The 22,661-nt window shown below is 37.6% G+C and overlaps 3 protein-coding genes across 5 annotated transcripts; 1 reads left to right on the top strand and 2 right to left on the bottom strand.

The window, feature by feature from the left end:
- LOC109718590 (nucleoside diphosphate kinase 2, chloroplastic) lies at nucleotides 260-3,569 on the bottom strand. The gene is made up of 8 exons (XM_020244891.1): nucleotides 3,413-3,569; nucleotides 2,764-3,134; nucleotides 2,330-2,386; nucleotides 2,147-2,233; nucleotides 1,810-1,890; nucleotides 1,248-1,360; nucleotides 1,076-1,125; nucleotides 260-654 (listed from the first exon to the last, which is right to left on the bottom strand). The coding sequence occupies exons 2-8, from the start codon at nucleotides 3,001-3,003 to the stop codon at nucleotides 587-589; spliced, it is 696 nt and encodes a 231-aa protein (XP_020100480.1). The 5' UTR covers nucleotides 3,004-3,134; nucleotides 3,413-3,569; the 3' UTR covers nucleotides 260-586.
- LOC109718591 (acylpyruvase FAHD1, mitochondrial) lies at nucleotides 5,523-8,588 on the top strand. Its single transcript, XM_020244893.1, has 7 exons — nucleotides 5,523-5,762; nucleotides 5,898-6,063; nucleotides 6,805-6,857; nucleotides 7,154-7,216; nucleotides 7,431-7,481; nucleotides 7,612-7,729; nucleotides 8,284-8,588. The coding sequence occupies exons 1-7, from the start codon at nucleotides 5,646-5,648 to the stop codon at nucleotides 8,397-8,399; spliced, it is 684 nt and encodes a 227-aa protein (XP_020100482.1). The 5' UTR covers nucleotides 5,523-5,645; the 3' UTR covers nucleotides 8,400-8,588.
- LOC109718589 (trafficking protein particle complex II-specific subunit 130 homolog) lies at nucleotides 9,722-22,483 on the bottom strand. Of its 3 annotated transcripts, none has more exons than XM_020244889.1 (21): nucleotides 22,265-22,483; nucleotides 21,418-21,647; nucleotides 20,903-21,084; nucleotides 20,461-20,644; nucleotides 20,240-20,330; nucleotides 18,879-19,039; nucleotides 18,611-18,700; nucleotides 18,328-18,489; nucleotides 17,351-17,412; nucleotides 17,096-17,186; nucleotides 16,174-16,331; nucleotides 15,482-15,698; nucleotides 14,724-15,266; nucleotides 13,620-13,832; nucleotides 12,612-12,963; nucleotides 12,196-12,286; nucleotides 11,973-12,057; nucleotides 11,497-11,680; nucleotides 10,708-10,991; nucleotides 10,280-10,370; nucleotides 9,722-10,177 (listed from the first exon to the last, which is right to left on the bottom strand). In XM_020244889.1, exons 1-21 carry the CDS (start codon nucleotides 22,326-22,328, stop codon nucleotides 10,002-10,004), a joined length of 3,711 nt encoding a protein of 1,236 aa, XP_020100478.1. In that variant the 5' UTR covers nucleotides 22,329-22,483; the 3' UTR covers nucleotides 9,722-10,001. The 3 variants fall into 3 exon arrangements, with proteins under 3 accessions (XP_020100478.1, XP_020100477.1, XP_020100479.1); XM_020244888.1 differs by having other exon boundaries at nucleotides 14,724-15,269; nucleotides 22,265-22,482; XM_020244890.1 differs by lacking the exons at nucleotides 20,240-20,330; nucleotides 20,461-20,644; nucleotides 20,903-21,084; nucleotides 21,418-21,647; nucleotides 22,265-22,483 and adding exons at nucleotides 19,199-19,221; nucleotides 20,047-20,099 and having other exon boundaries at nucleotides 14,724-15,269.

Raw genomic sequence — 22,661 nt, 5'->3', positions numbered from 1 at the left:
CATTTGTATCCTTGCCAGGTACGCATGAAAAAGCCAAACCATCTTAAATTTTCAGAGCCCACTGCACAAATAAGAGTTTTAGAAGCACCAATGTCAAAAAAATGAGAAGCTGGATTTGAAGAGGCATGAATACAAGAAGCTACACAGGTACAATACGCTATACTGCACTTTGTATCGTACTGGTATTTGCAAGCAGTTCAAAGTACTTCGAAACAGATGATATGCGCAATTAATCAAAGATATAAGCAGGACGAGAAAATGTATCCAACAAAGGAGAAACTTGGATCAATTACTTATAAAGAATCAAAGTACAATAATTCAGGGACAAATTCAAACAAACATCTGATGCACTGGGTAAATCAAAATTTTGACTGCCCCAATTCTACCTAATCTTCTACCGCAGGAGAAGGAAAGGAAATTAAAATTTATTGTGTAATTATCCTTCGCATCTCAATGAGGTTGTTACAACCCTCTTAGTAACCTGCACTATCAACCACAAGAAGCAACAATTTGCGAAAAATGGAGCTAGAAGAAAAGACGAAATGTTGAACCTCAGAAATGGCTTTGGAGTAAATTATTCTTAAATTTACTCTCTAAGCCAAGGTGCTTGAGCTGGTATCCACTCACATAGTTCTCCTTCCTTGAACCAGAGAGCTGTTGGAAAAAGGGCACATATGGTTAAACTCTGTTAGAAATGATATAGATCATTTTTAGTTAATAACAAAAATCGGATAGTTAGTCACAGGGTAGAATATATAGCATGGAAAGGATACGCCACAATGGCAATGGCAACAAAACAAAATGTACATTTGTATATGTGTTTGTATATAAACATAAAGTCCCTTTTGGACTAGTCATAGTAAGCTTGTCATCTTGACCAATAAGTCTAGATTTATATGACTATTAATATTCTTTGTAGCCCATAAGTTATTATTTCACATTAGTTGTTTACCTATGCAGCGAGTTTTCCACATGGTTCTATACATTAATAATAAACATAAAATGCCATCCGGATTGATCATACTAAGAAGTAAATACGTCTGCTCGTGTTGCTGTTAAGTGCTGTATGACTTACCAACTTCGCGTTTGCCATTCTCAGGGCTATCACTTCCATGAACAACGTTTCTGCAAAAAATATTTAATGCAATCTTATGTTCTCTTGAAATAAGATAAAACACCCAAAGAGAATTTAACCCGATTTAAACTGACTATAAGAAAGAAAAGAACAGGGAGTTCAAGAGTTCAACCTTCCCGTTTGAACAGCAAGATCTCCCCGAATAGTTCCTGGTTCAGCTTGAAGAGGATTTGTAGCTCCTATAAGCTTACGGGCTGATGCAACAACGCCGACACCCTCCCAAGCCTGATAACCAAAAAGATTAAAAACAGCAACCGGCATAACAGTGAAAAAATTGAAACCTAGGTCTGATTACACTTTATTCCCTGAAGCTTGATCTGGATATCCGTTATGTTGTTGGACTTTCAACTTCAACAATTTCAACAATTTCAATAAGTTCTTCTATAAGTCTACCGACGAGGAAAAATAGAAAAAAAAAAAAAAAAAAAAAAAAAAAAAAAGCCAAATCAGCATAACTTGTTGCAGGGCCAACCTCAGGAAGCAGCCATGTCGGCTAACTCTAAATGCAATGCCGACGCGGCATCTTTTTACAAACAGTAAACTAACAAAAGGATTATAATGCTTGAATCGGAACTCTACAGACGTAATAAGAATCAGAGTCTTCAAGGGTACAAATCACACAAAAGACCTTCGGTAAGAAATTGATACAGAGAGGCCTATGCTTAGAGGTATACCATAGAAACAACTGGACCTGATGTAATGTAGTCTATCAGCTTAGGATAGAAAGATTTGCCCTTGAGGTCTTTATAATGCTCCTGTTAATGAAAAATATGTCATAAAATATTAGTGCCACAGAAATGGAAGTTCCAAAGCTGTAATTCTTTTCAACAAATACAACAAATTACAATATAGGCCTCTTTCCAGCTGTAATTCTTTTCAACAAATCACAAGGTTGGATAGTAAAATCAAAATTTTGAAAGGTGGTATAGCTAATTCAAAATGGTCGATAGTTCAAGTTTTGTACATTTTTATCTATAAATTATGAAGACAGATGTAGTCAAAGAAGAGTACCTCAGCTAACTCCTTGGGGCACTGAAAAAGCTTCAAACCCTTCAGCAAAAATCCCTTCTTCTCAAAACGAGAAATAATCTCTCCAACCTAATAAACAATGTGGGAAAAAAACAATTGGGTGTTTTAAAAGAGCAAATCCAGCTGAAATCAGTCCAGCTGAAAAGAAAGCTGCAGAGCATATACCAGACCCCGTTGGACGCCATCAGGCTTCACCATGATGTAAGTCTCCTCAACCTCCTCCTACAAAGTTGAGAAAACAAATTATTCTAATCGTCGAACCGAGTTCTAAATTCAGAGAAAAAAGAAAGCAAACAACTTCTCATATCCGCATGATTAAAGGGAAATCCTACATTCTAAAACCAAATTACTTCTTTCTACATTTTTTCGTACTATACATGTTTATCTAGCCTGGCTTCTGGAACAATCTTTCTACTGTTAAGAAACAGCAGCCAGGCGTTTATTTATTAGAAACCGAAAAGTCTGCAGACTTTTGTTTTGACTAGAAGCCGTCATAATCGACAGCACTTTCTACAGAAGCTCCAGTCAGGCCAAACAAAGTCCTAGATTAGACAAGAGCGAAGAAATGATAAGCACGGGAAGGGAAGGGAGAGACAAACCATGGCAGCGACGAGGTGAGGGAGGAAGATACGGGTGGTTCTCGTGCTGGGCTTCCGAACACGGAGCCTGCCGCGGCTTGGGCTTCTCGGAAGGGAGAGGAAAGGAGATGGTCCGAACGCTGCAAGGTTCGAGCCAAGGGATATGGAATAGCAGACGGAGAGGCCGTCTTTTCGTGCCGCTGCGGGCGGCTTCGACAACAGAAGACAGGGACCTCTTCCGAGAACAGCCAGAGAATCCATTTCTCTCTCTCTCTCTCTCTCTCTCTTCTTTCTTCTCTCAAAAACAAAACGAGATCAGATCGGTTTATTTCAGCCTAATTATCAAGTGACCGGCTGACTAGACGCTGAGCATCAGCTTTGTTCTTATATATCTACGGAAAAAGATTCAGGAAAACAAAGCATAAATGAAAGAGGAACTAGTGCTGTAAATTCCGAATTCTGAAGAATTTGCTCATGCATTACTAGAGTCTGGAGGGTATCTTTGAAAATGAAATATAGCTAATAACTATTATGAGTCTAAATACCCATCACTTACAAGAGAGAGAGAGAGAGAGAGAGAGAGAGAGAGAGAGAGAGAGCATGCGAGATGTTATGAGTGTGTTGGGGAGTTAGAGTTTAGAGAGAGAGAGAGAGAGAGAGATTCTCACACCTTCGTGGCTTTCTCCCCTGGCGATTGTGAGCTCCAGCAGAAGAGAGGAGGGAGGGAGAGAGAGGGGGGACAATTTGGGGACAGGGATAAGGCTTTTGGGTAGGTTTACAAGGAGAATGGTCTCGTCAAAAGTTCAAAAAGGCCAAAAGTTTTTTTCTATTCAGCCCACTCAGCCTTTTCGTGTACGTCAAAAGCCCAAGTTTGTGCTTCTGCTTCTCCTTTTGCAAACAATACCCAAAATTAAATAATGTTTTTTCAACCAAAAAATACATGTATGGAGACTGTAGAGTCTCTTCCAAATTCTAAAATAGCCCCCTCAACAAAAACAATAATATATATATATAGTGTAGAACTACTATACTATCGAAAGTTTAAAGTAGTTGGTGCTTCCGATTTTTTAGCATTTGGATTAAAAATTTTACAGTTAGAATAATAGTGGTTCCCTTAGAATTGAGTGGTCCCCATTGGTTAATAATATTAATCTAATGGTTAGAAATAATCAATAAAGTTGATCTAAGGGCAAAAAAATCGAAAGCACTAACCATTTTATGCTTCCGATAGTACAGTAGCTCTACTCATATATATATATATAGTTGGACTGGGCTACTATTAGTAGCAAAATCTCATTGTTGCTACCACTTTTTTAGCTTTTGGATCAACTCATTTCATTATTTCTAACCATTGGATTAAATATTATAACCCAGTAAGGACCACTCAACCCTAGGGGAACCACTTAGCTTTAACTGACTAATATCATCCTGATCCTACAATTTTTCATCAAAGGGTTAAAAATTTGATAGTAAAAAAAACATTTTACTCTTAATAATATTCCAGCCTAATTCTATATATATATATATATATATANTATATATATATATTACTTAATAATCCAGAAGAAGGGACAGATCATTCGGTATGTTGGTTGTATCACATTTCAAAAGCGCAACATACATTAGTCAAACATACGAGTCTAAAATATGTAATACATCTTATTTTATAGGACTTTTTTTGCAAATAGCCTCCTTAGAAAATTTTATTTCAAAAATGGCCGTGTCAAAATTTAAATTACAAAAATAACCCTGCCCCTGCCACGTGGTTGCCACGTCAGCGCCACGCCGGGGGGTTGAGGCAAAGTTGAACACGGTGAATCATTCACCGTGTCCAATACAAATACCCATTTATATTGGACACGGTGAATCAATCACTGTGCCTAATACAAATACCCATTTGTATTGGACACGGTGAATGATTCACCGTGTTCGACTTAAACATCTGGCCCAGCTTCGCCCGTGTGGCGCTGACGTGGCGCTTGCGTGGCAGGATCAGGGCTATTTTTGCAAATTAAATTTTAATAGGGCCAATTTTAAAATAAATATTTGTGAGGGGGCTATTTGCAAAAAAAAGCCTATTTTATAGAATATTTTAGGATTTTTTTTGCAAATAGCCCCTTAACAAATTTTATTTACAAAAATAGCCCCGTCCAAAAATTATTTACAAAAATGGCCCTGCCTCTGCCACGTCAGCGCCACGCGGGTAGGGCGGGCCCGGGTATTTAAGTTGAACACGGTAAACCATTCACCGTGTTCAATACAAGATTTTTGTATTGGACACGGTGAATGGTTCACCGTGTCCAATACAAATATCTCAACAATGGCTAAGTTGGAGGTATTTATATTAGACACGGTTAACCATTCATCATGTCCAATTATTTGTATTGGACACGGTGAATCATTCACCGTGTCCAATACAAATATTTCGTTCTTAGCTATTTTGTATTGGACACGGTGAATCATTCACCGTGTCCAATACAAAAACTTTGTATTGAACACGGTGAATGGTTCACCGTGTTCAACTAAACCATGTGGCGCTGACGTGGCGCTTGCGTTGCGGGGCCAGGGCCATTTTTGCAAATAAATTTTTGACAGGGCCAATTTAAAAAAAAAATTGTAAGGGGGCTATTTGCAAAAAAAGCCCGATATTTTATGCATCCTTATCATCAGGTTGGGGACTGCGTAGCTCAATTGAAAAGGTACAGGGACCATTTCGCAATATTTACTCACTGGTCACATTTAGCCCGAGCAGTAATTTTCAAACGAAGGCGAAGGCGATCGCAACTTTCTCCCCCCATCTCTCTTATCCTCCCCCGATCTCTCTTATCCTCCTCCGCTCTCGCCCCCTTATTTCCCTCACGAGGAGCAATTAGAGTTTTCCGCAAGGGGCGATCGATCCGGCCATGGCGGCGGGGGCGGCGTTGGCGGCGGAGAAGCTTCTGAACATGGGGACGAAGATCGTGGCCGTGGGCCGCAACTACGCCGCGCACGCCAAGGAGCTCGGAAACGCCGTACCCAAGGTCCTTTTCTCCCTCCTCCTAGAATCCTATATTGATCTCCTTTTCTATGGCATTTGATCGAACACTTTGACCGCAATAACGCTGTTGGTGTGGTGGTGGTGGTGGTGGTGGTGGTGGTGGTGTTGGCGTTGTTAGGAGCCGGTACTGTTCTTAAAGCCCACGTCATCGTACGTACGCAACGGCGGCACCATCGAGATCCCCCACCCGTTGGAGTCTCTGGATCACGAGGTGGAGCTCGCCGTAGTCATTGGCCAGAAAGCTCGCGACGTCCCGGTGAAAGCCGCCATGGACTACGTCGGAGGTATATGCGACTTCGCGGCTTAAATGTAGAGCAGGAAGAGAAATTATAGCTTAAGTTTACCAATTGAGTTATTGCATCAATCATGTGGTGCATGTTAGTTAATCTATGGTAAAAATGTGTCGAGACCCACTCAAATATAGGCCATCGTAAATTAGATCCTCCGACTTTACATATTTTGATTGGCAACTTTTCAACCTTATAAATGTTGTGGTTCTAAGCTAATGCTCCTAAATTTATTTGGGCATTTGTTAAAATTTAGCAACTTCGTTAGCTATTAGTCATTCAAAGTGATTTGTCAAAATTACTAGTTCTTGGCTGGAAGCTACAACTGACAAAATTTCAACTTAAGAGACTTCATAAAGCCGTTCTGTCGAGGGAAGCATATTAAAAGCTCTGCTAATGATATTAGTTCTTATAAAAAGAATCTTTTCTCGAAGATTGTTTGGATCCCATGCGTTTTGGTTATTCCATTCAGTTGTTTATGGTCATTACAAATTTACAACTCACAATATTGTATACTTTAATTCCCCATTCTAATGACACAAGTTCAGCATAGTTTGGTTGGGTAATTAGGTTTTCTGCTATGCTTCCTAATTTTTTTTTTTCCATTCCCTTGTTTATCTATAAGATGCTTGCTTATGTAACTTTTATTTGCTGTCAAACTATCTTTCTGCTTTTTACGGTCAATATAATTGGTGGTTGAAAGCCTGGGTATTCCATATAACTCCTTCAAAATTGCAGGTTATGCACTTGGTCTGGATATGACGGCACGAGAAATTCAATCTTCTGCTAAGGTGGACACTTTCCCCATTTACATTTCACTGTATCAAAATTTATGTCATTCTTAATCTTTTGGTAAGATTTTGTGCTTCTTATCACTTCTAGGCTATACTGCCATTCCAATAAAAGTTTTGAGCATAATGAGAGGTGGTGCCTCATCGGAACGAAGAAAAGTAATTTAGTAGTGATGTGATGACATCCAAATTACGGAAATTGTATTATACTATATCCTTACAGCATCAGCATTCATATATTTGATTTTGTAATTTTCTTGGTGAATTGAGTCATCTAAAGCAAGCGTTTTTTGTAGTCTGCAGGTCTACCATGGACTCTGGCGAAAGGGCAGGACACCTTCACACCTATCAGTCAAGTTGTAAGCAGTCCTAGCAATCCTAATTACTCCTTTCACTGTACTAAAGAGTTAAACATACTATATCCATCTTTACCGTTTACTTCTACAATTACACTTCTAACTAATGAGCTCGCCAGGAGATTAGCATTAAAGCCATCATATTTATCCTGCTTACCTACAAAGTTAATTGCTATTTTAATTTACTTAAGGAGTTCTCTTTATCAATGAAATGCAGCTCCCAAAGTCGATGGTGAAAAATCCCGATGATCTGGAGTTGTGGTTAAAGGTTCTTATACTACTTCCTTCTGTACCTATCATATTATTTTTAGTTACAGTACATGTGTTGCTTTCTCATAATGCATAAGGATAAATTCTGTTTTATATCTTTTTTTAGTTAATTACCTAATTTCTTCCAGGTAAACGATGTGCTTAAGCAGAAGGGTTCAACAAGGGACATGATCTTCAAGATCCCTTTTCTCATCAGTCATATTAGTTCCATCATGACATTAGTGGAAGGCGATGTGATTCTAACAGGTAAAAAGCTAATAATTTTCTCTTTGTTTTGATTAGGTTAGACATTTTTCTTTGTTGAAGATCTTTAGCTTCTACTAAAACCAGAACTGGATGCATGAATTTGATGATTAAACAGGCAAATTCTTTTATGAGGGAATGGATAACTTTTTGGCATTTTATACATGATAACCTTTACTAGTATGGATAAGTATGTTATAAATACTCATTGGTTTTGCATATTCACAACAAGGACTTAATTGCTCACTTAAAGATTACTACATTTCAGCATTATCTACAGCATTAGAAGCTACTCCATAGTATAATAAAACAATTAGCAGAATGTTCATCCCTTGAAACTTTATCCCGTTCTCTGATACCCATATTAAACTAATTTAATACATTGAATTTTACTTATTAAACACACCTCCGTATCTCCAATAAATTACATTTAACTCTTTTTGAGTAATATTAGTGACCTCTCTTTTTTCTTCCTCAAGAATCACTTATTTCTGGCATCGACAAATTATTTACTTAAGATATATCACTCGCAGTGTTGTTTTGACCTGAATACACAGGTACTCCTCAAGGTGTTGGCCCTGTAAGAGTGGGGGACAAGGTCACTGCCGGTATAACAGGTTTGATCGATGTCCATTTTGATGTTCAGAGGCGCCAAAAGCCAGAAACAGTTTGAGATATTTATACGAAAACCAGCTACTGGTAGGTGAATTTTGCTTGTTTATAAATCAAACTGAAGTTTGGTTTGTTTTATTTCTTATGTATCTTTTACTAAAGCCATGTGAAAAAGACCGTATGCAGATAAGCTTTGTATCTACCCCAACTATTAGATTTGAGATATGTAAATCTCAATGCCCTTTCATAACTCTGCTAAGCACCGGTGAGGCGCCGAGGCGGTGAAGCAAGTCATATATCTTTCTATTTATTTCATGCAATTTTAATAACATCTCTTTTTGTTTAAGCACGTTGGCAGCATGTTGCTATTGTATTTATATCCTTGCTTATAAACTTTCTCATTGCATGAAAGTCAACTGCTCGAAAACAATAGCCACAACAATAGCAACAACAGACACAAATATAAGAAAGAATTTATTTCGCTCGATAGATGGTGTTGCTTGTAACCACCATATCATTATCTGAAGAAATGGAGTGGTATGTAACTAATTTCTTTATGACTCCTCTTCCTTGAAAACTGTACTGCAACAGTAACAGTATGTACTCTTCTATGCGCCTCTTTCTGATATATCTTCGCCTTTGCGAACTCAAATGGGCTCATCCTTTGGTGATTCAAGCTTTAGCACTAGATCTGCATAAAGGGCAAGCTGATCTCAACTGAAACCACCTGTGGATGCATTGCACATGGAATCTATCTCCACATTTTGGAAGGAGAATTCCCTTCTTATTGGCCTTTGAACTCCGAATTGCACACACCGCACTCTAGATTCTCCTCTTGATCCAAAGAAGAGTTTGGCTTCTCCTCTAGACCCACAGAAGAGCTAAAGAAAACTGGTAGTGACGCCAAAATTTCCGGGTCCATCCAACCCTACATGATGACCACTTGTTTGTACTTTGTTATAAAGGGTCATTAGTACTTTGAACAGACACAGGAGGGACATCACTTGTTTGTACTTGGAAAAAAGGGTCATTAGTACCTTTGAATGGACATAGCACCATCCGGCGCAGTAGGAGGATTGTTAGTAGCAGCAATGGGCACCAGATCACCATTGTCTCGGGCTGACATTGCTTCAACTAAACTAATTAAGTGATAGAAGCCAAAGAGAATAAGCATTACAGCAGCGACAATACCATCAGCACTTGAAACAATTAAACAAACACCACCACCACAGGGAAGCCCAGGGTTGTGGAGTATGATGCAGATGAAGATCTTGATTCTGTACTTGATTGGTGGCGTTTTCACTCAAAAAGCCATGAAGGATAGGCGCTAAATTGGTTAGATACGAGTGGTTCATAAGGGTAATCTTGGGCGGAGATCCTCTATAAAGTAAATACCACACAGCTTGGAAAATTAATGACAATAGTTTTACACAACATATCTAAACAGACGAAACATTGTCAATACATCCCTCTCCAACCCTAGCCGATTCCTCTTTCTGGGTCTTTTGATCCTCACAAAAACAGTTGTACAAAGCTTTCACCAGTGGAAAAAGATATCCCAACTAAGAATAAATTGAGCTTTCCCCCACGAATCAGTTCAAACTGATTTACATTCTCACGAGTACTTACCAAATGAAAGAAAAAGAAAAGATTTATAAAAGAATCAAACTGGAATGCAATAGGAAGAGCTAAGCGTCGGCGGCAAAACACACACCAGATGAGGCCCCGCAGGGTTGCAGCTAATGTTCGCGTCACCAACATCAGGTAGACCCAAGTGAGGGGGCCGAATATATCCCGAAACTAGAGGTACACATGTCAATGTGATCTCTATCCTTGAGCCTGTATTCTTATTATTATTTTAGATACAATTAGAACAACTTGTATTCAGAGAAGAATTTTAGATGATAAAAAATTAATAGAAATTGATGATAAGATACTGGCCTTGCAATGTGGAGAGTGATACATGTCCCCGCTTCCTCCCCGCAATCATCCAGTTTTGTTGGTTTGCTTCTACTTCGTACAGAACCTCATCCTGTCGAGCCAAGATTGTTTAATAATTATGCACTTGAAAAGAAAGAGGAATGAAAGGAGAAATTCCTCCAAAAAAAAAAAAAAAAAAAAAAACTGAAAAAATTGGTATTTGTGCGCATTCCCCTAAAAACTTGTTTTTCTGCTTGTTTGCCCCTAATGAGTATATATGCAAACAAAAAAAAAAAAAATTCCAGGGGCATGCAGCAAATACCAACATTTGCATGATTTTGAATGTGTAGAGGGTATTTATTGAAAAAAAAAATTCCATGCATAATAAGAAAGGCAGCAAGTAGAGGACATTTCACATGCAAAAGAAGAAGATGAATTCAAGTACTTACTCCACATGAAGAACTATTCTCCTCTAGATTTTTCAATCTCTCGACTCTCCATCTCATATTCACCAGTTGACCAACTCTTAAGCAATCAGAAGAAAATGGAAGAAAACCAACTGCAACACATGGATCAAGTATGGGACGTTGCAATGTGAGTGCACTCTTAAAGAGCAGTTCTTCAGATTCTCCCGATTCGACAGGAACAGGTGCATGTGCACCGGTCGATCTGTCTCCCAAAATTCCATATTTAATGTTCAGTATACTATCGGTTTGTACTACCTCATCCTGGCCTGTATGAATAAATATTTGTTAATGAAGTCGCGAGTAAATTAATATATAAAACCAACGGAAACACTGATTTAAAAAAAAGAAAAAAAGAAAGAAAAAAAGGCTATAGGCAGAAGTATAGCTCATTTTCAAATGGGCACCAACTCTAAAAGCTTTGCTCTCACTACAAAACCTCTGTTACTTCGATTTTAACTACCTTTCCATCAGAACTTACAATTTTCATTAACTCTTTTGATGGATTATTCTATTACTTGCAGAATACTCTACTTTCTTGTGTGAAAACTGTTGAGTTCTGATGGACCTTGAAAAAGCTTTCTGAAATCAAAAGTAAATCAAAGGTTGAGTAGTAAAGTAAAAACTTTTGAAGTAAGGCCAGTATGTTTCAACCTGAAAATTTAATGTCAGGTGAATACATGACAGGCCCAAAAATGACCGACTAGATTAATTTGCTATTAATTTTGCCTTTATGTGACCAAAATAAATTCTGTTGAAAAAACAAATTGCTACCTTTGGTACTAGCTAGTTGTATGGTAAACAGCAGTCCTGCAGTAGAAGATGGAGAGATAACAAGGGGGAATGAGCTCGAAATAGGTCGTCCATCAACCTTTCCTACATGGACAAATCCAGCTTGAAGATCTAGCCATGCATCATATAGTCGCAGAGCAGCCTTCACTTGGGAATGTAATATGACCTAGATATGGAGACATTAAGAAAAAGAAAGAGAATAAGCAGCCCTTTATATTTCAGCAGGAATTGATTCATCATCCACATATGCTTATCAGAAAGATAAGAACATTTGTGACATTCCAATGTTGAATATGCTGAGCAAATTAACAACATTAAGAGTAATAGTTTCTCAATGGAATAATAAGGCATAACATTAAAAGAGTCAGACAACTTTAACATCTGGATAGGTTCAGAATGGTGACAAAATCAACAATCATAAGGTTGAAAATATTTTTACAAAGTTGAGAACTAAATACCTGCAAAAGTAGAGTGCCATCACTGCATTTATCAGCAACTCGTGTGCTGACATGTAATGGATCAGTGAAATGCACCGCAATGGTCCTGATAAGCAGGTGTATGGTGTTATAACTATGAAGTGTATGACAGAAAAGTGGTGATTTAATGTAAAAGAATGAAACAAAACTGGTCGAGCATGAGCATGCGCGCGCACGCGCGAGAGAGAGAGAGAGAGAGAGTTGCCTTTCAAATATCTGATTGCGGAAAGCTCCAAATTCAAGTTTCAGGGCAATCATTCTCATTCCATCTACCATATTTTGTACCGGAGGGGAGACTGAACCCACAAAACAGGGAAATAGTCAGAAATCCTGTACCTCTCTAATTTCAAACTTACCCCTCTGTCAACCCATAATTTCATAGGTATGCTCCAAAAGTTTAAGATATCATAATTGCCCTTGCACTCGTACCGCATATACTCATAAAAGGCCCCTTGAAATATTGGAAATGCCTGTAAAGTAAGGTTGTAATTTTTAATGCCCTACAGAAAAGGCATTTATGAAACAATATGTGCTTTTACAGGGGCATTCGCTATATATTAAACTTTGGCAACTTTTGAGGGGTATGTATTGAATCGCCCTGCTTAGTAGTTAGCAGCAAACCTGCAGATACTCCTCTAGCAATTCTGTCATCAATAGCACGAACAGGAAACCACACAACTGTCGTTATATCACTAGCCCAATTGGGAAGCTCGATTTTACCACTCTCAAGCAAAATTTGTTCAAATCTTCTTGAAGAATTCACAGAGCTTTTTGAATAGTTGGTATGATCCTCTATCTCAATCATATGTGACTCCTCAATTTTTAGCCCCGGTCCTGTGTCTATATGTAGGACAGCGCCCATCATAGAATAGTCTATTGGTTTCACAATTAGACCGATCCATTGAAGTTCATTCATAAGAAGCGCGGATGATACTGCAGCGGTAATATCGACTAAAGGTCTAGGGTTGAGAACCTACGAGCAATACAAATAATTAAAGGCATCAGAAGAACAATCTTTCACCTGATCTGCTAAATTTGTTTTGGATAAAACATATGGATGACCTCTGTACTTTAATGAAAGTAAAACTGAGCTCCTGAACTATTCACATTAATTTAGTCTCTGAACTTTCCTGAACGAGACACCTTGTATTGTAAAGTGGTCATTTTAATGCTTTTCCTACATAATGATTTCCTCCTTTCAGTCTATCTGGAATGAGGATAAACTGGCCCTTTTACAGGATTGGTGATGTGTGAAGCAAATGATATAACAGGATTGGTGAGATGTGAAGCAAAAGATATAGCAGACATTAAACGGCAAAAACAAAATACAAGAATATAACAGACTTCGGGGCTGAGTCATTTAAATGGAAAGTTCAGGGACTAAAGTTGCAAGATCGAAAAGGTAAAGGGATTATCCATGAATTTTACCCTCTTTGTTTTATTATACTAAAACTCTCTGGTGTTTTTTTCTTTCAAAATCTTCAATAATCAGAGTACACTGAATTCATGAGAAAATGCGTAGATTCTCGAAGAATTTGCTCTCAAAAAAAAGAGAGAAAATAAACAGCCTCTTAGCCATATGAATGCCCATAAAAATTCAAATATAAAAAATTTATTTCATAATATTACCTTGAGAACAGGTCTTGTTGGTTTCTCATAACTCATAAAGTCATCTGTGTCTGCTGGACCACCTTTAGAGAAGCTATGAGACCTAAACCGTAAGTGCCCAATCTGACCAGTAAGAGCCCCCAACACATATGAGCCCGGCTTTTGTGGGGGAAGGTCGAGAGTGATGACATTTCTGCCTGGTTTTAGTATGAGAGGATCTGCACTCTTTAATGCCTGCGAGAAATTGTAGGATGTACTTAATATAAGCCCATCATTTGACAAAGTGAAAGACAATTGAGAACTCAGATCATGGATCAAAACATATTTGCCAAATACTATTGTCTTGTTTAAACTAAAACACAATTAGAAAATTGCCAAGTGTATGCAATTGTCATATATCTGGCAGGTAGACTATTTCGTTGTATCCAAAAAGATTTAAGCAACAAGTAGTTAAGGTGCTTTCCCATATACATCCCAGCAATATCATCTATTCACATATATACACCTGTAAAATCAGAATTTTAATATATAAATTTGACAGTCTCTACAAAAATATTTATATCTTAAATTGGAGAATCATTCACCACTTCATGGGGGGAATTTGTTTGGCATTAGGGAAGGTTTTCTTTGCACGAGGACATATATCTAAGAAATTTAGTTTTTGAAGTGTATCTATCCATCTATAAATATCACTAGAAAATCTAATTTTCGCTGTGCCCTTGAAAAACTTAGTTTAATTTGTTTGGCATTAGGGAAGGTTTTCTTTGCACGAGGACATATATCTAAGAAATTTAGTTTTTGAAGTGTATCTATCCATCTATAAATATCACTAGAAAATCTAATTTTCGCATGTGCCCTTGAAAAACTTAGTTTTTGGATAGACACCATCATACATACAAAAATGCACCTCTAAAAGAACTTTGTTTAATTGGAAGCCAACTTTCCATCATGAACTAGAAAAATTCCCCAACTTAAGGCAAGATTTACATTCGTAGCAAACTGCACTTTTGAGCAGTATATGTAAAAATTCAGATTTTATACGGTATATATGCAAACAGAGGATTTTCAACGGTTACATATGTAAAAGCCCCAAGAATCAATTAATATAAGCAACAGAAAGCATACCTTGAGACCTTCATCCACATTAAATGAAGCCGACAGTGTCAAACTAAGAGATTCAAGAGTGATATCATCTGGAAAGCCGCTCCAAATCGTCACCGACAATATACCTGGATCCCCATCACACAACTCGAGTGGTGGGCCTGGATTTCCCGAAAATGTTATCAGCGATGAAACATCGAGTGGGACCGGATTCTTCATCTCACTGTGAGCCAGCCTTACAACCTCCGATTGGAAAGCTTGCCTCTCCTTATTCAAAAACAAGCCACTGTCCAAAGATAGCAACCTAACACAAGAGGAAAGGTACCCGGCTTCATCATTAAGAATCTTCTGGCATTCTGCAAGGTCAGGGAGAACTTCAGCCAACAAGTCTTGCCAGCCTTCACCAGCATAGAGAGCGCAGACCTTTTCGTAGGACTTTGCAGCTAAGTCAAAATTGCCATTCTTGAATAATAGAGCTGCAATTTCACCATCGAGGACAACACCATGTCTTTTCCACCAAGAACGGTGGTAGTTATCTGCTGCTCCTTTCGTTAGCTCCATATATTTCTTCTGACAAATGTGAAGTGAACAAATGCTAATTAGTTTAGTAGCCACCAAAAAGTAACAAAAAAGATCGGAACTTTTCTCAGAGCAGTGTTAATGAGAGCTAATCTGAAAGTCTCTTTAATTAGTTTTCACAGTTATTTGAGGCAACCACTCAACCTACCACCTAATAGGAAATCAATTCCTATCCCTTAAAAAATCTGAGGTCCATTAAGTACCTCAAATTCTTGCAGTGACGATAATGGCATAAGTAAATTGGGATCTGATATTGTCTGCTTCAGTGCATGCTCTGCCGCAACGTAGATTTCTGATAATCTCATAGGGCGATCAAGTGACACAGAATTCTCAGCGCTTGCTGGTCCAGAATATGTTCGTGACATAAAGCTAGCATTAGCCCTATTTGACGGGAACCTTGAATTCCCATCTGGACCTGAACTGCCCACACAACAAGGTAAAGAAATACAGATAAATTTCAGTAACTTGAAGAAAATGCTAACAGTTAATTACAAATTGTCCCCAAAGTTTGACCTCCATTTCAATTTCATCCTTTTGTCCTCCTAGTTTCAGCGATAACAATTCGGTCCTAGTCTCCTCAAAGACTATTGAGCATAACTAGCCCAATCCCAATAGAAGCCATGTAAGCAGCACCATTAAACTTTGATTAGTTAAAATAGAAATTTCGAGGACAAAGATGGAATTGACGTCAAACTTCAGAAAGTAAATTGTTAAATCGAAACTTTTAGGATAAAACCAAAATAGGACTCAAACTTCAATGGCTATATTGTTACAATTCTGAGGATGAATTTAGAATTCTAATCAAAATTCAGGGACTAAACATGTAATTATCCCAAAAGAAAACTGTGCTAAAGAGAACACATTCATCAATCTCCATGGTCTAAAGATCCATTACCCATCATTATGATGAATATCAAGTAGCTCCGACACATTCCCAACAGAAAGGGAAGCTCTACGCCGATTGGCCTCTCGTAGAAGCAAAGAAGGTTCTAGAGGCAATGGCTTCCTGAAGATATTGAAGTGCTTTACTCTTGGGTTTGCTTGAAGAATCATCTGCAGACAAATAGAACACGACTTCAAACTACAGCATGTAAATATATGATGCAACCAATGTATCAACAAGGAAAAAGAAGAACTGCTTAACACTTTACCCTTAGAAGGAAGCATGACCCACTAAGAAAAAATTATGCATAACAAAAAAAAAAATCACTAAAGAAATGTCATCTAGCAAAAGATTGATACAACAGCCCAGTAATGAAGGGGTTTTCAAGTTTGTCTAGCAGTCACAGGTTCAGTCTTGTCACAACAGCAGTTTAGACCTCTTATTTAGCCCCCTTTCCTCTAGCCCACGTTATATTGAGACAACATAGAAGGCATTCGAATTTGTTAAAGGTTTCCAGAAATTTTGCTTACAGAATGCTACCTTCGTTTAGGAAAAGAATTGGAGTCTGATGTGGGAGCAAACTTCCGATGACTTATGTTCACAGTTCAGAAAATAATAATAATAATAATAGTGGTCAGAGTTCGGGCAATAATAAAATAAAAAATACAAAAATAACAGGAAAACGAAAAGAATAAGATGAAGAGTATTTCTTAAATCATATAACATAAATATCTACACAGAGTTTAACTATTCGGAGGACCATGCTTCTATTAGAGAAGCGACAGTGCTTTCTGATCATTCTTTTAAACAGAGCCCAGTTCCATCAACAGGATACAAACAGAGAATAGATACAATACTGTCTAAGATAACATGGATGTGAAAGGGAGCGGGAAAAAAAAAAAAGAACACTTCTTTTGCAACAAAATAAACTTGCCTTCTCCTTTGCAAGAATTTCAGCTGAACCGTCAGCTGGGACAACAGGCCAGCTAGCAGGTTTAGGCCAGGGCAGCATGCTTAGAGAAGCACTGCACAAAAAAACCAAAAAAAAAAAAAAAAAAGGAATAAGGATGAAGTTCATGTAGGACAAGGTAAATATTTAGCTGATAAAACATCGACCACATTGCTGCGAGTTTCGCAGAGTTGAAGATACTGAATGAGGATTATCTGACAGTGAGGCCGGAAATTATACCTGTTGGCTGGACTTCTTTCTATTTCAACTCCATATCCGACCAAATAAGCAAGCCTCACAAACTGTCACATCCATCACGACTATTATAAAACAGCCTCGACTGCTGTAAACATAATGAACGTAAAAGAAAGAAAGTTGTAACTAGTAGTGCTTTCAAATGAGCTTCGACTTTTAAGTAACATGTTCTAACTGTACAAAGACATTAGGAGGTAACTTTTTGCCAAAGTTGTAAGGATTTAGGTATACAATCACCTTCCTGAAAATTTAACTTTTCCAACACTTCTCTTTTTTTTTTTTTTTTAGGGTTGGGTTTTTTTTCTTGGGGGGGTGGGGTGGTGGAGCGGGGTGTGGGTTTGGGGGCTGTTATCTTACATATGAAAAGTCTCGCCACCACAAAACATCACTGCAAGACTTTAACTGACTAAAAAAGTTAACATGTTCAGCATCACAAAAAAATTACAAGCAGGATCTAAAGCTGAAGAATCTTATCTTCTTTTTTTATGAGATAGAGATACTTAAAATACTTTTGTACCAACTACCAAATTTAGCTTCTAGACAAACTTATTTAATGCATACTTCAAATACTCTAGATCATGTTTAGTAGCATGGATCATCAATTTGCATGTCCTATCATCAAAACTTAGTCTACTATACCAATATGCTCCCATGCTCTACTCTCTAATGTACGGGTTCTTCAAATCTGTATGTCTGCTGCTGTATCATCTAAGAAGAGCAGCCTTTTTGATCAATCTATATTCCTTTGGTCCACTTATAGATTTGGAAGGCAAACTATGTTCTATAAAACAGAATACCATTCTGCCTACTTCCTGTAACTACATAAATACTCACATAAGCAACGTATTAGCAGTATCTTAACAAGAAAAATAGAAAATCCAACGGAATTGATTGTAGAATTCACAGGTTTGAAAAGATATCCTCACTTAACCAAATAGACAAAAAACTATTCAGCTTTTCACCTTAACTCGGGCAAGTGAATAAAGGTCCCCTTGAAGACGATAGAACTCCTTCTCAGCATCAGGCGTCACAATCCCGCCATCATAGTTGGAAGTTGTCGAATCAATCAAAGCTATGCAAGCAGTTATAACCCACACTTCTCGCAAACAAAACGGCAGTGAACTCTGCAACAACAGAGAACAGCAAATATTACCAACCAAGAACAAATTTCCAAATTCAGCGAATTGGTGCTTCTTGAGACATTCAACTGCTACAAATATAAACATTTAAAGATGTTTTACATACTTCATGCAAGGAAAGAGTCTTTGAGAAGCTGATGATGAATGAGTAGCCCCTTGCAGCAACCTCAAGTGGACGATTTAACGCAAACAATAGCTGGAAGTAAATACAGAATAATCAGCAGAACGCAGAGGCGAGATTTATTCAGAAAAAGAAAATTTAATTAGCGATCTTAAGATAGTGCCAAGCAACAGTAAGCTTAGAGCTACAAAACAGAGGGACAACTTAGCATATATTGAAAAATGAAATAGTAATTCAATCTCAATACACGAACCTTTGACTGGCATGCAAATAGATATTGTCTAAATTCAAACTCTCTGAATGAATCATCCTGCACAATTTGTGTTAATGGTTTAATCCCTGGATTCAGAAGAGAAGCCCGATCATCACCTTTGTCCAATCCTCCAAAATCTCTATGCTTCCCTGGGGCATTTACTGCATTTGTGCAAAAGAGAACATAAGCAAATTGCACGTATAGGTAATAATAGGTTGATTAATGTTAATGATGAATTTTCATAACAGGCATACTGCTGATAAAATTAGAAACTCAGATCACAATGCAAAGCACCACAGTAGTCAGAATAATTTCAGTACCGTTGGATATTGTAGTTTTCCCTCTGCAAGAACACAAACACAGAAAAGACAGAAAAGGATAAGGGGGGAAAGCAAGCAAAGCACCTCACATTATTGATGAGCAACCATAAATACATGAGCGACTGAATCCACAACATCCTTCGGTTCTTAAAAATTTGCCCAAGCGAAGGATACACGTTACAATTATACTGCATCCTTTTCTATCAACTAACTTTTTTAATGATAGCAATATGTCTGTCAATAAAAAAAGAAATAAACGAAGTCCTATTTTTAGAGGCACATCAGCACACGTGTATTCCCTTCATTATTAACTTGCAATTTCATCATGTCTCTATTAAGCAAGTAGTTTTCAAGTACTAACTTACAAGTATATACCATCAATTTTGCAGGTGCAAATAAGCTATTAATTATACAGTAAAAGATAGTTAGCATTCGCATGATTAATTTGTTTAGCTTCTGGAATAAAGATAAGTAAAAAAGGCATACATAATTATATGAATTTCGGCAAGTTCTGAAGATTTTAGGGGCCTGATCAACAGCAAAATATTTCAGAGAGAAAATTAGTAGTTTATATAGGGTGTCAACTAACTGACTATTTAACATCACACAAAGCCCTGTCCAATTACTTGAAGCGGAACTTATAAACACTGTATTTCCAGTTTCAAAGATACCTAACAAAGGCTACAGCTTGTACTTTTAAAATGCTAACTCAATTCACAAAGATGTCATCATAGCCAGCTCGTAAACAATGGAACAATATTGTCAATGTCATGAGAAAGATAAAAGAATACATTGTGCTCTCTAGCAGAGCAGGGAGCAGATCTAAAATAACTACCCCACACAATAACCTCAAAAAATTAGGTAGTGAAGCAGCCAAAGTGCAGTCTACTTGAAAAATCTCTTGCGAACTCCACTAAGAGCATTTGCTGCTGAAAATCTCAAGGGAGAAAAGATCTTCACTAGAAAGTAGAAACAGATAAATACTCATATGATGCAATTGCTGATTTACAACATTAAACAGGAAAAGGAATCTGCGGAGACCTGTTTCTAAATAGCAAAGTTCCAATTCATCATATTCCCGTAACGAATCTTCATGAAGATGAGCCATTTCAAACATGAAAGCTAAGCTTTCCTGGAAATAAAATCAAATGTCAGGTCCAATTATACTGTTTATAAAGGTGTCCGCTAAAATAGAGATTGTCAATAGATAAATTTGACAGCACATTGAGAACGGTTGAAATTATATAAGTTTAATATAGTACCTTCAGAATAAAGAAGTTGCAAAAGTTCCATACTGGCATAAATCGTTGCTCACTAAGCTTGCGAATTTCCTCTTCGTAAAATTGGACTCGTCTATCCAATGTATTCCTAATGGATTCAACAATTTTGGAATCCAAATCTTCCCAAACACTTTCATCAGCTCCATGTAAGTCCAATTTGCAACATCTGATAGAAAATGTGGATAGTTCAGAAACTCTCAATTCTATCAGGATCATCAAACTTAAAAAGATTCAGGAAAAGCAGGTTTTAGTTAAACAAAGATGCACAGATATAATCATTATGATAATTAGTTGGAAAGAAACAGAATAAAGTTCTTGATGTATTGTGCGTCAAAATATGAAAGTGATAATTATTTTCTAAGTTTTTTACACTTGACAAAATTATGATATTTCAAAATAAAATTTACAGAATTATGCATTATACCTTTCTCTCTTCTTGGAACTGAAATCAACCTCGAGTTTAGCATATACCCTTTTAGCCATCTTACATGCTTGGTCATTGCTAGGATGAGCTTTTGACACAAACACAATGAACCACTCTCGTTCATCATTTTGAACCATTAATTTGAGCCGTGGTTTAAGAATTGTCTTAAATTCATCGAGATCCTGCTCAGAAAGGAGGGCGCAAGCATAAATATGTGTTATAATATATCTATCATATACATGCACAAAACAAGCTTTACAGAGTATAGACATGTAGAATACACATGTGTACATATACTTATTTCGTAGTCAGTTTAGGCCGGTTGAAAAATATTCACAACCAAACCACAATTGGAAACAGAAATTTACAAAATTACAAAACCAAACTAAACAAAAACCCAAATTATCAAACCAAATTGCTTTATTTGTTTAGTACCATTTACCGGTTTTGAGGTCAAATAATTTGCACCCCAATGCAGGGCAATGAACTAGGATCGAACTTCACATAGGAAATACCTCGCAGGTAACAAGAACAACAGTTGCATATGGTTCCCTGAACCAAAACAGGGACTGCTCCTGTGGAAACCGACTACGCAGCCTAGCGTCAGTGGTCAAAATAAACTCAGCTAGCAATTTCTCCACATTAACAGAATTTCTTGTCTTGTTATTCAAGGCAGCCTTCTTTAATGGCAGACGTGCTTCAAAACTCTCTTTGACCGTAGGCCACAGGTCACTTACATCTTCAACTGAAATTGAATACAAGGATTATTGTAACATGAGTTGCAATTAAATTGGTCATGAAAGTTCTATGGCTCAAAAAAAAAAACTTTTTAGCCTGATGATATTAAGATAGCAGGATAGCTATATCTAATACACAGTGTTGTTAAGGATACAAGGGAGAGAAAAGGTTCAAAAATGTCAACAAAAATTAGTTGCACAAGCTAATATCTCACAGTTCGAGAGGAAGAGACCAGAAATGGCAGTGAAATGTATTACTAGAGTTGAAATAATGACTAATTGTTGATTTGAAGCAACAGCAGTGTTGGATCAATAGCTTGATCCAGCAGAAACTCAAACTCCGTACAACCCAAAGCTTGATTAAACGAGCCAAATACCTGTTCTCCACGCAGTTAACTCCGCAAGCATCTAAATTCTTACCGATTAAAGATTAATTCCAAGCAATATGCACGAAAGAAAGAGATCGCAAGACACTTGTCGGATTTAAACAGGAATAAAATTTACAGTTACAGTTGAAACACGGGAAGAGCGGATCCGAAGGAGCTCAGTGAGAATAGTGGAAACGGGAGATAAATCTAGGGTGCCGGAAATAGAGATTAGGTGTGGAGCTAGCGTTTGTGGTTACCTGCTATGACGAGGCGATCGCAGGAGCTCTTGATGGTGTGGAACTGGGCGAGGTAGTTCGCCATTTCCGATCTCTCAAAAGATCTCCATGGCGATGCCCTCAGATCGGTGGAGAGAGAGAGAAAGAGAGAGAGAGAGAGAGGGGGTGGTTTTCGTTTGTGCGAGAATTTACAGTAGAAGGGATTTTACTGCGAGAATAGACGCCGCAACTACTACGCCCTCGCGCGGACAACGGAGAAGGAGAGGGTCTGGCAGGTGGAGAAAATATTCGGGGTTAAACTTGCATGAGGACCCCTCGACTATAAGACATTTTGAGGGGACTCCAAAGCTTTGTTTTTCAATAAAAGTAATGTAGGGAAATTAACCAAATAATGAATCATTTTGAATTGGTTGTTCAA

Source organism: Ananas comosus, linkage group 12 (assembly GCF_001540865.1).
Source record: "Ananas comosus cultivar F153 linkage group 12, ASM154086v1, whole genome shotgun sequence".
NCBI lineage: Eukaryota > Viridiplantae > Streptophyta > Magnoliopsida > Poales > Bromeliaceae > Ananas > Ananas comosus.
This window is presented reverse-complemented; position numbering and strand designations above follow the sequence as displayed.

Coding starts and splice junctions, on each gene's coding strand:
- LOC109718590 (XM_020244891.1), bottom strand. CDS start 3,003: ATGGATTCTCTGGCTGTTCTCGGAAGAGGTCCCTGTCTTCTGTTGTCG. Junction 1,891..2,146: donor GCCCCAAGGAGTTAGCTGAG/GTACTCTTCTTT, acceptor TTTCATTAACAG/GAGCATTATAAAGACCTCAA. Junction 1,126..1,247: donor CTTGCTGTTCAAACGGGAAG/GTTGAACTCTTG, acceptor TATTTTTTGCAG/AAACGTTGTTCATGGAAGTG.
- LOC109718591 (XM_020244893.1), top strand. CDS start 5,646: ATGGCGGCGGGGGCGGCGTTGGCGGCGGAGAAGCTTCTGAACATGGGG. Junction 5,763..5,897: donor TCGGAAACGCCGTACCCAAG/GTCCTTTTCTCC, acceptor TGGCGTTGTTAG/GAGCCGGTACTGTTCTTAAA. Junction 6,858..7,153: donor AAATTCAATCTTCTGCTAAG/GTGGACACTTTC, acceptor CGTTTTTTGTAG/TCTGCAGGTCTACCATGGAC.
- LOC109718589 (XM_020244888.1), bottom strand. CDS start 22,328: ATGGCGAACTACCTCGCCCAGTTCCACACCATCAAGAGCTCCTGCGAT. Junction 18,490..18,610: donor AGACTCTTTCCTTGCATGAA/GTATGTAAAACA, acceptor CTGTTGTTGCAG/AGTTCACTGCCGTTTTGTTT. Junction 17,187..17,350: donor GAAAGAAGTCCAGCCAACAG/GTATAATTTCCG, acceptor TTTTTTGTGCAG/TGCTTCTCTAAGCATGCTGC.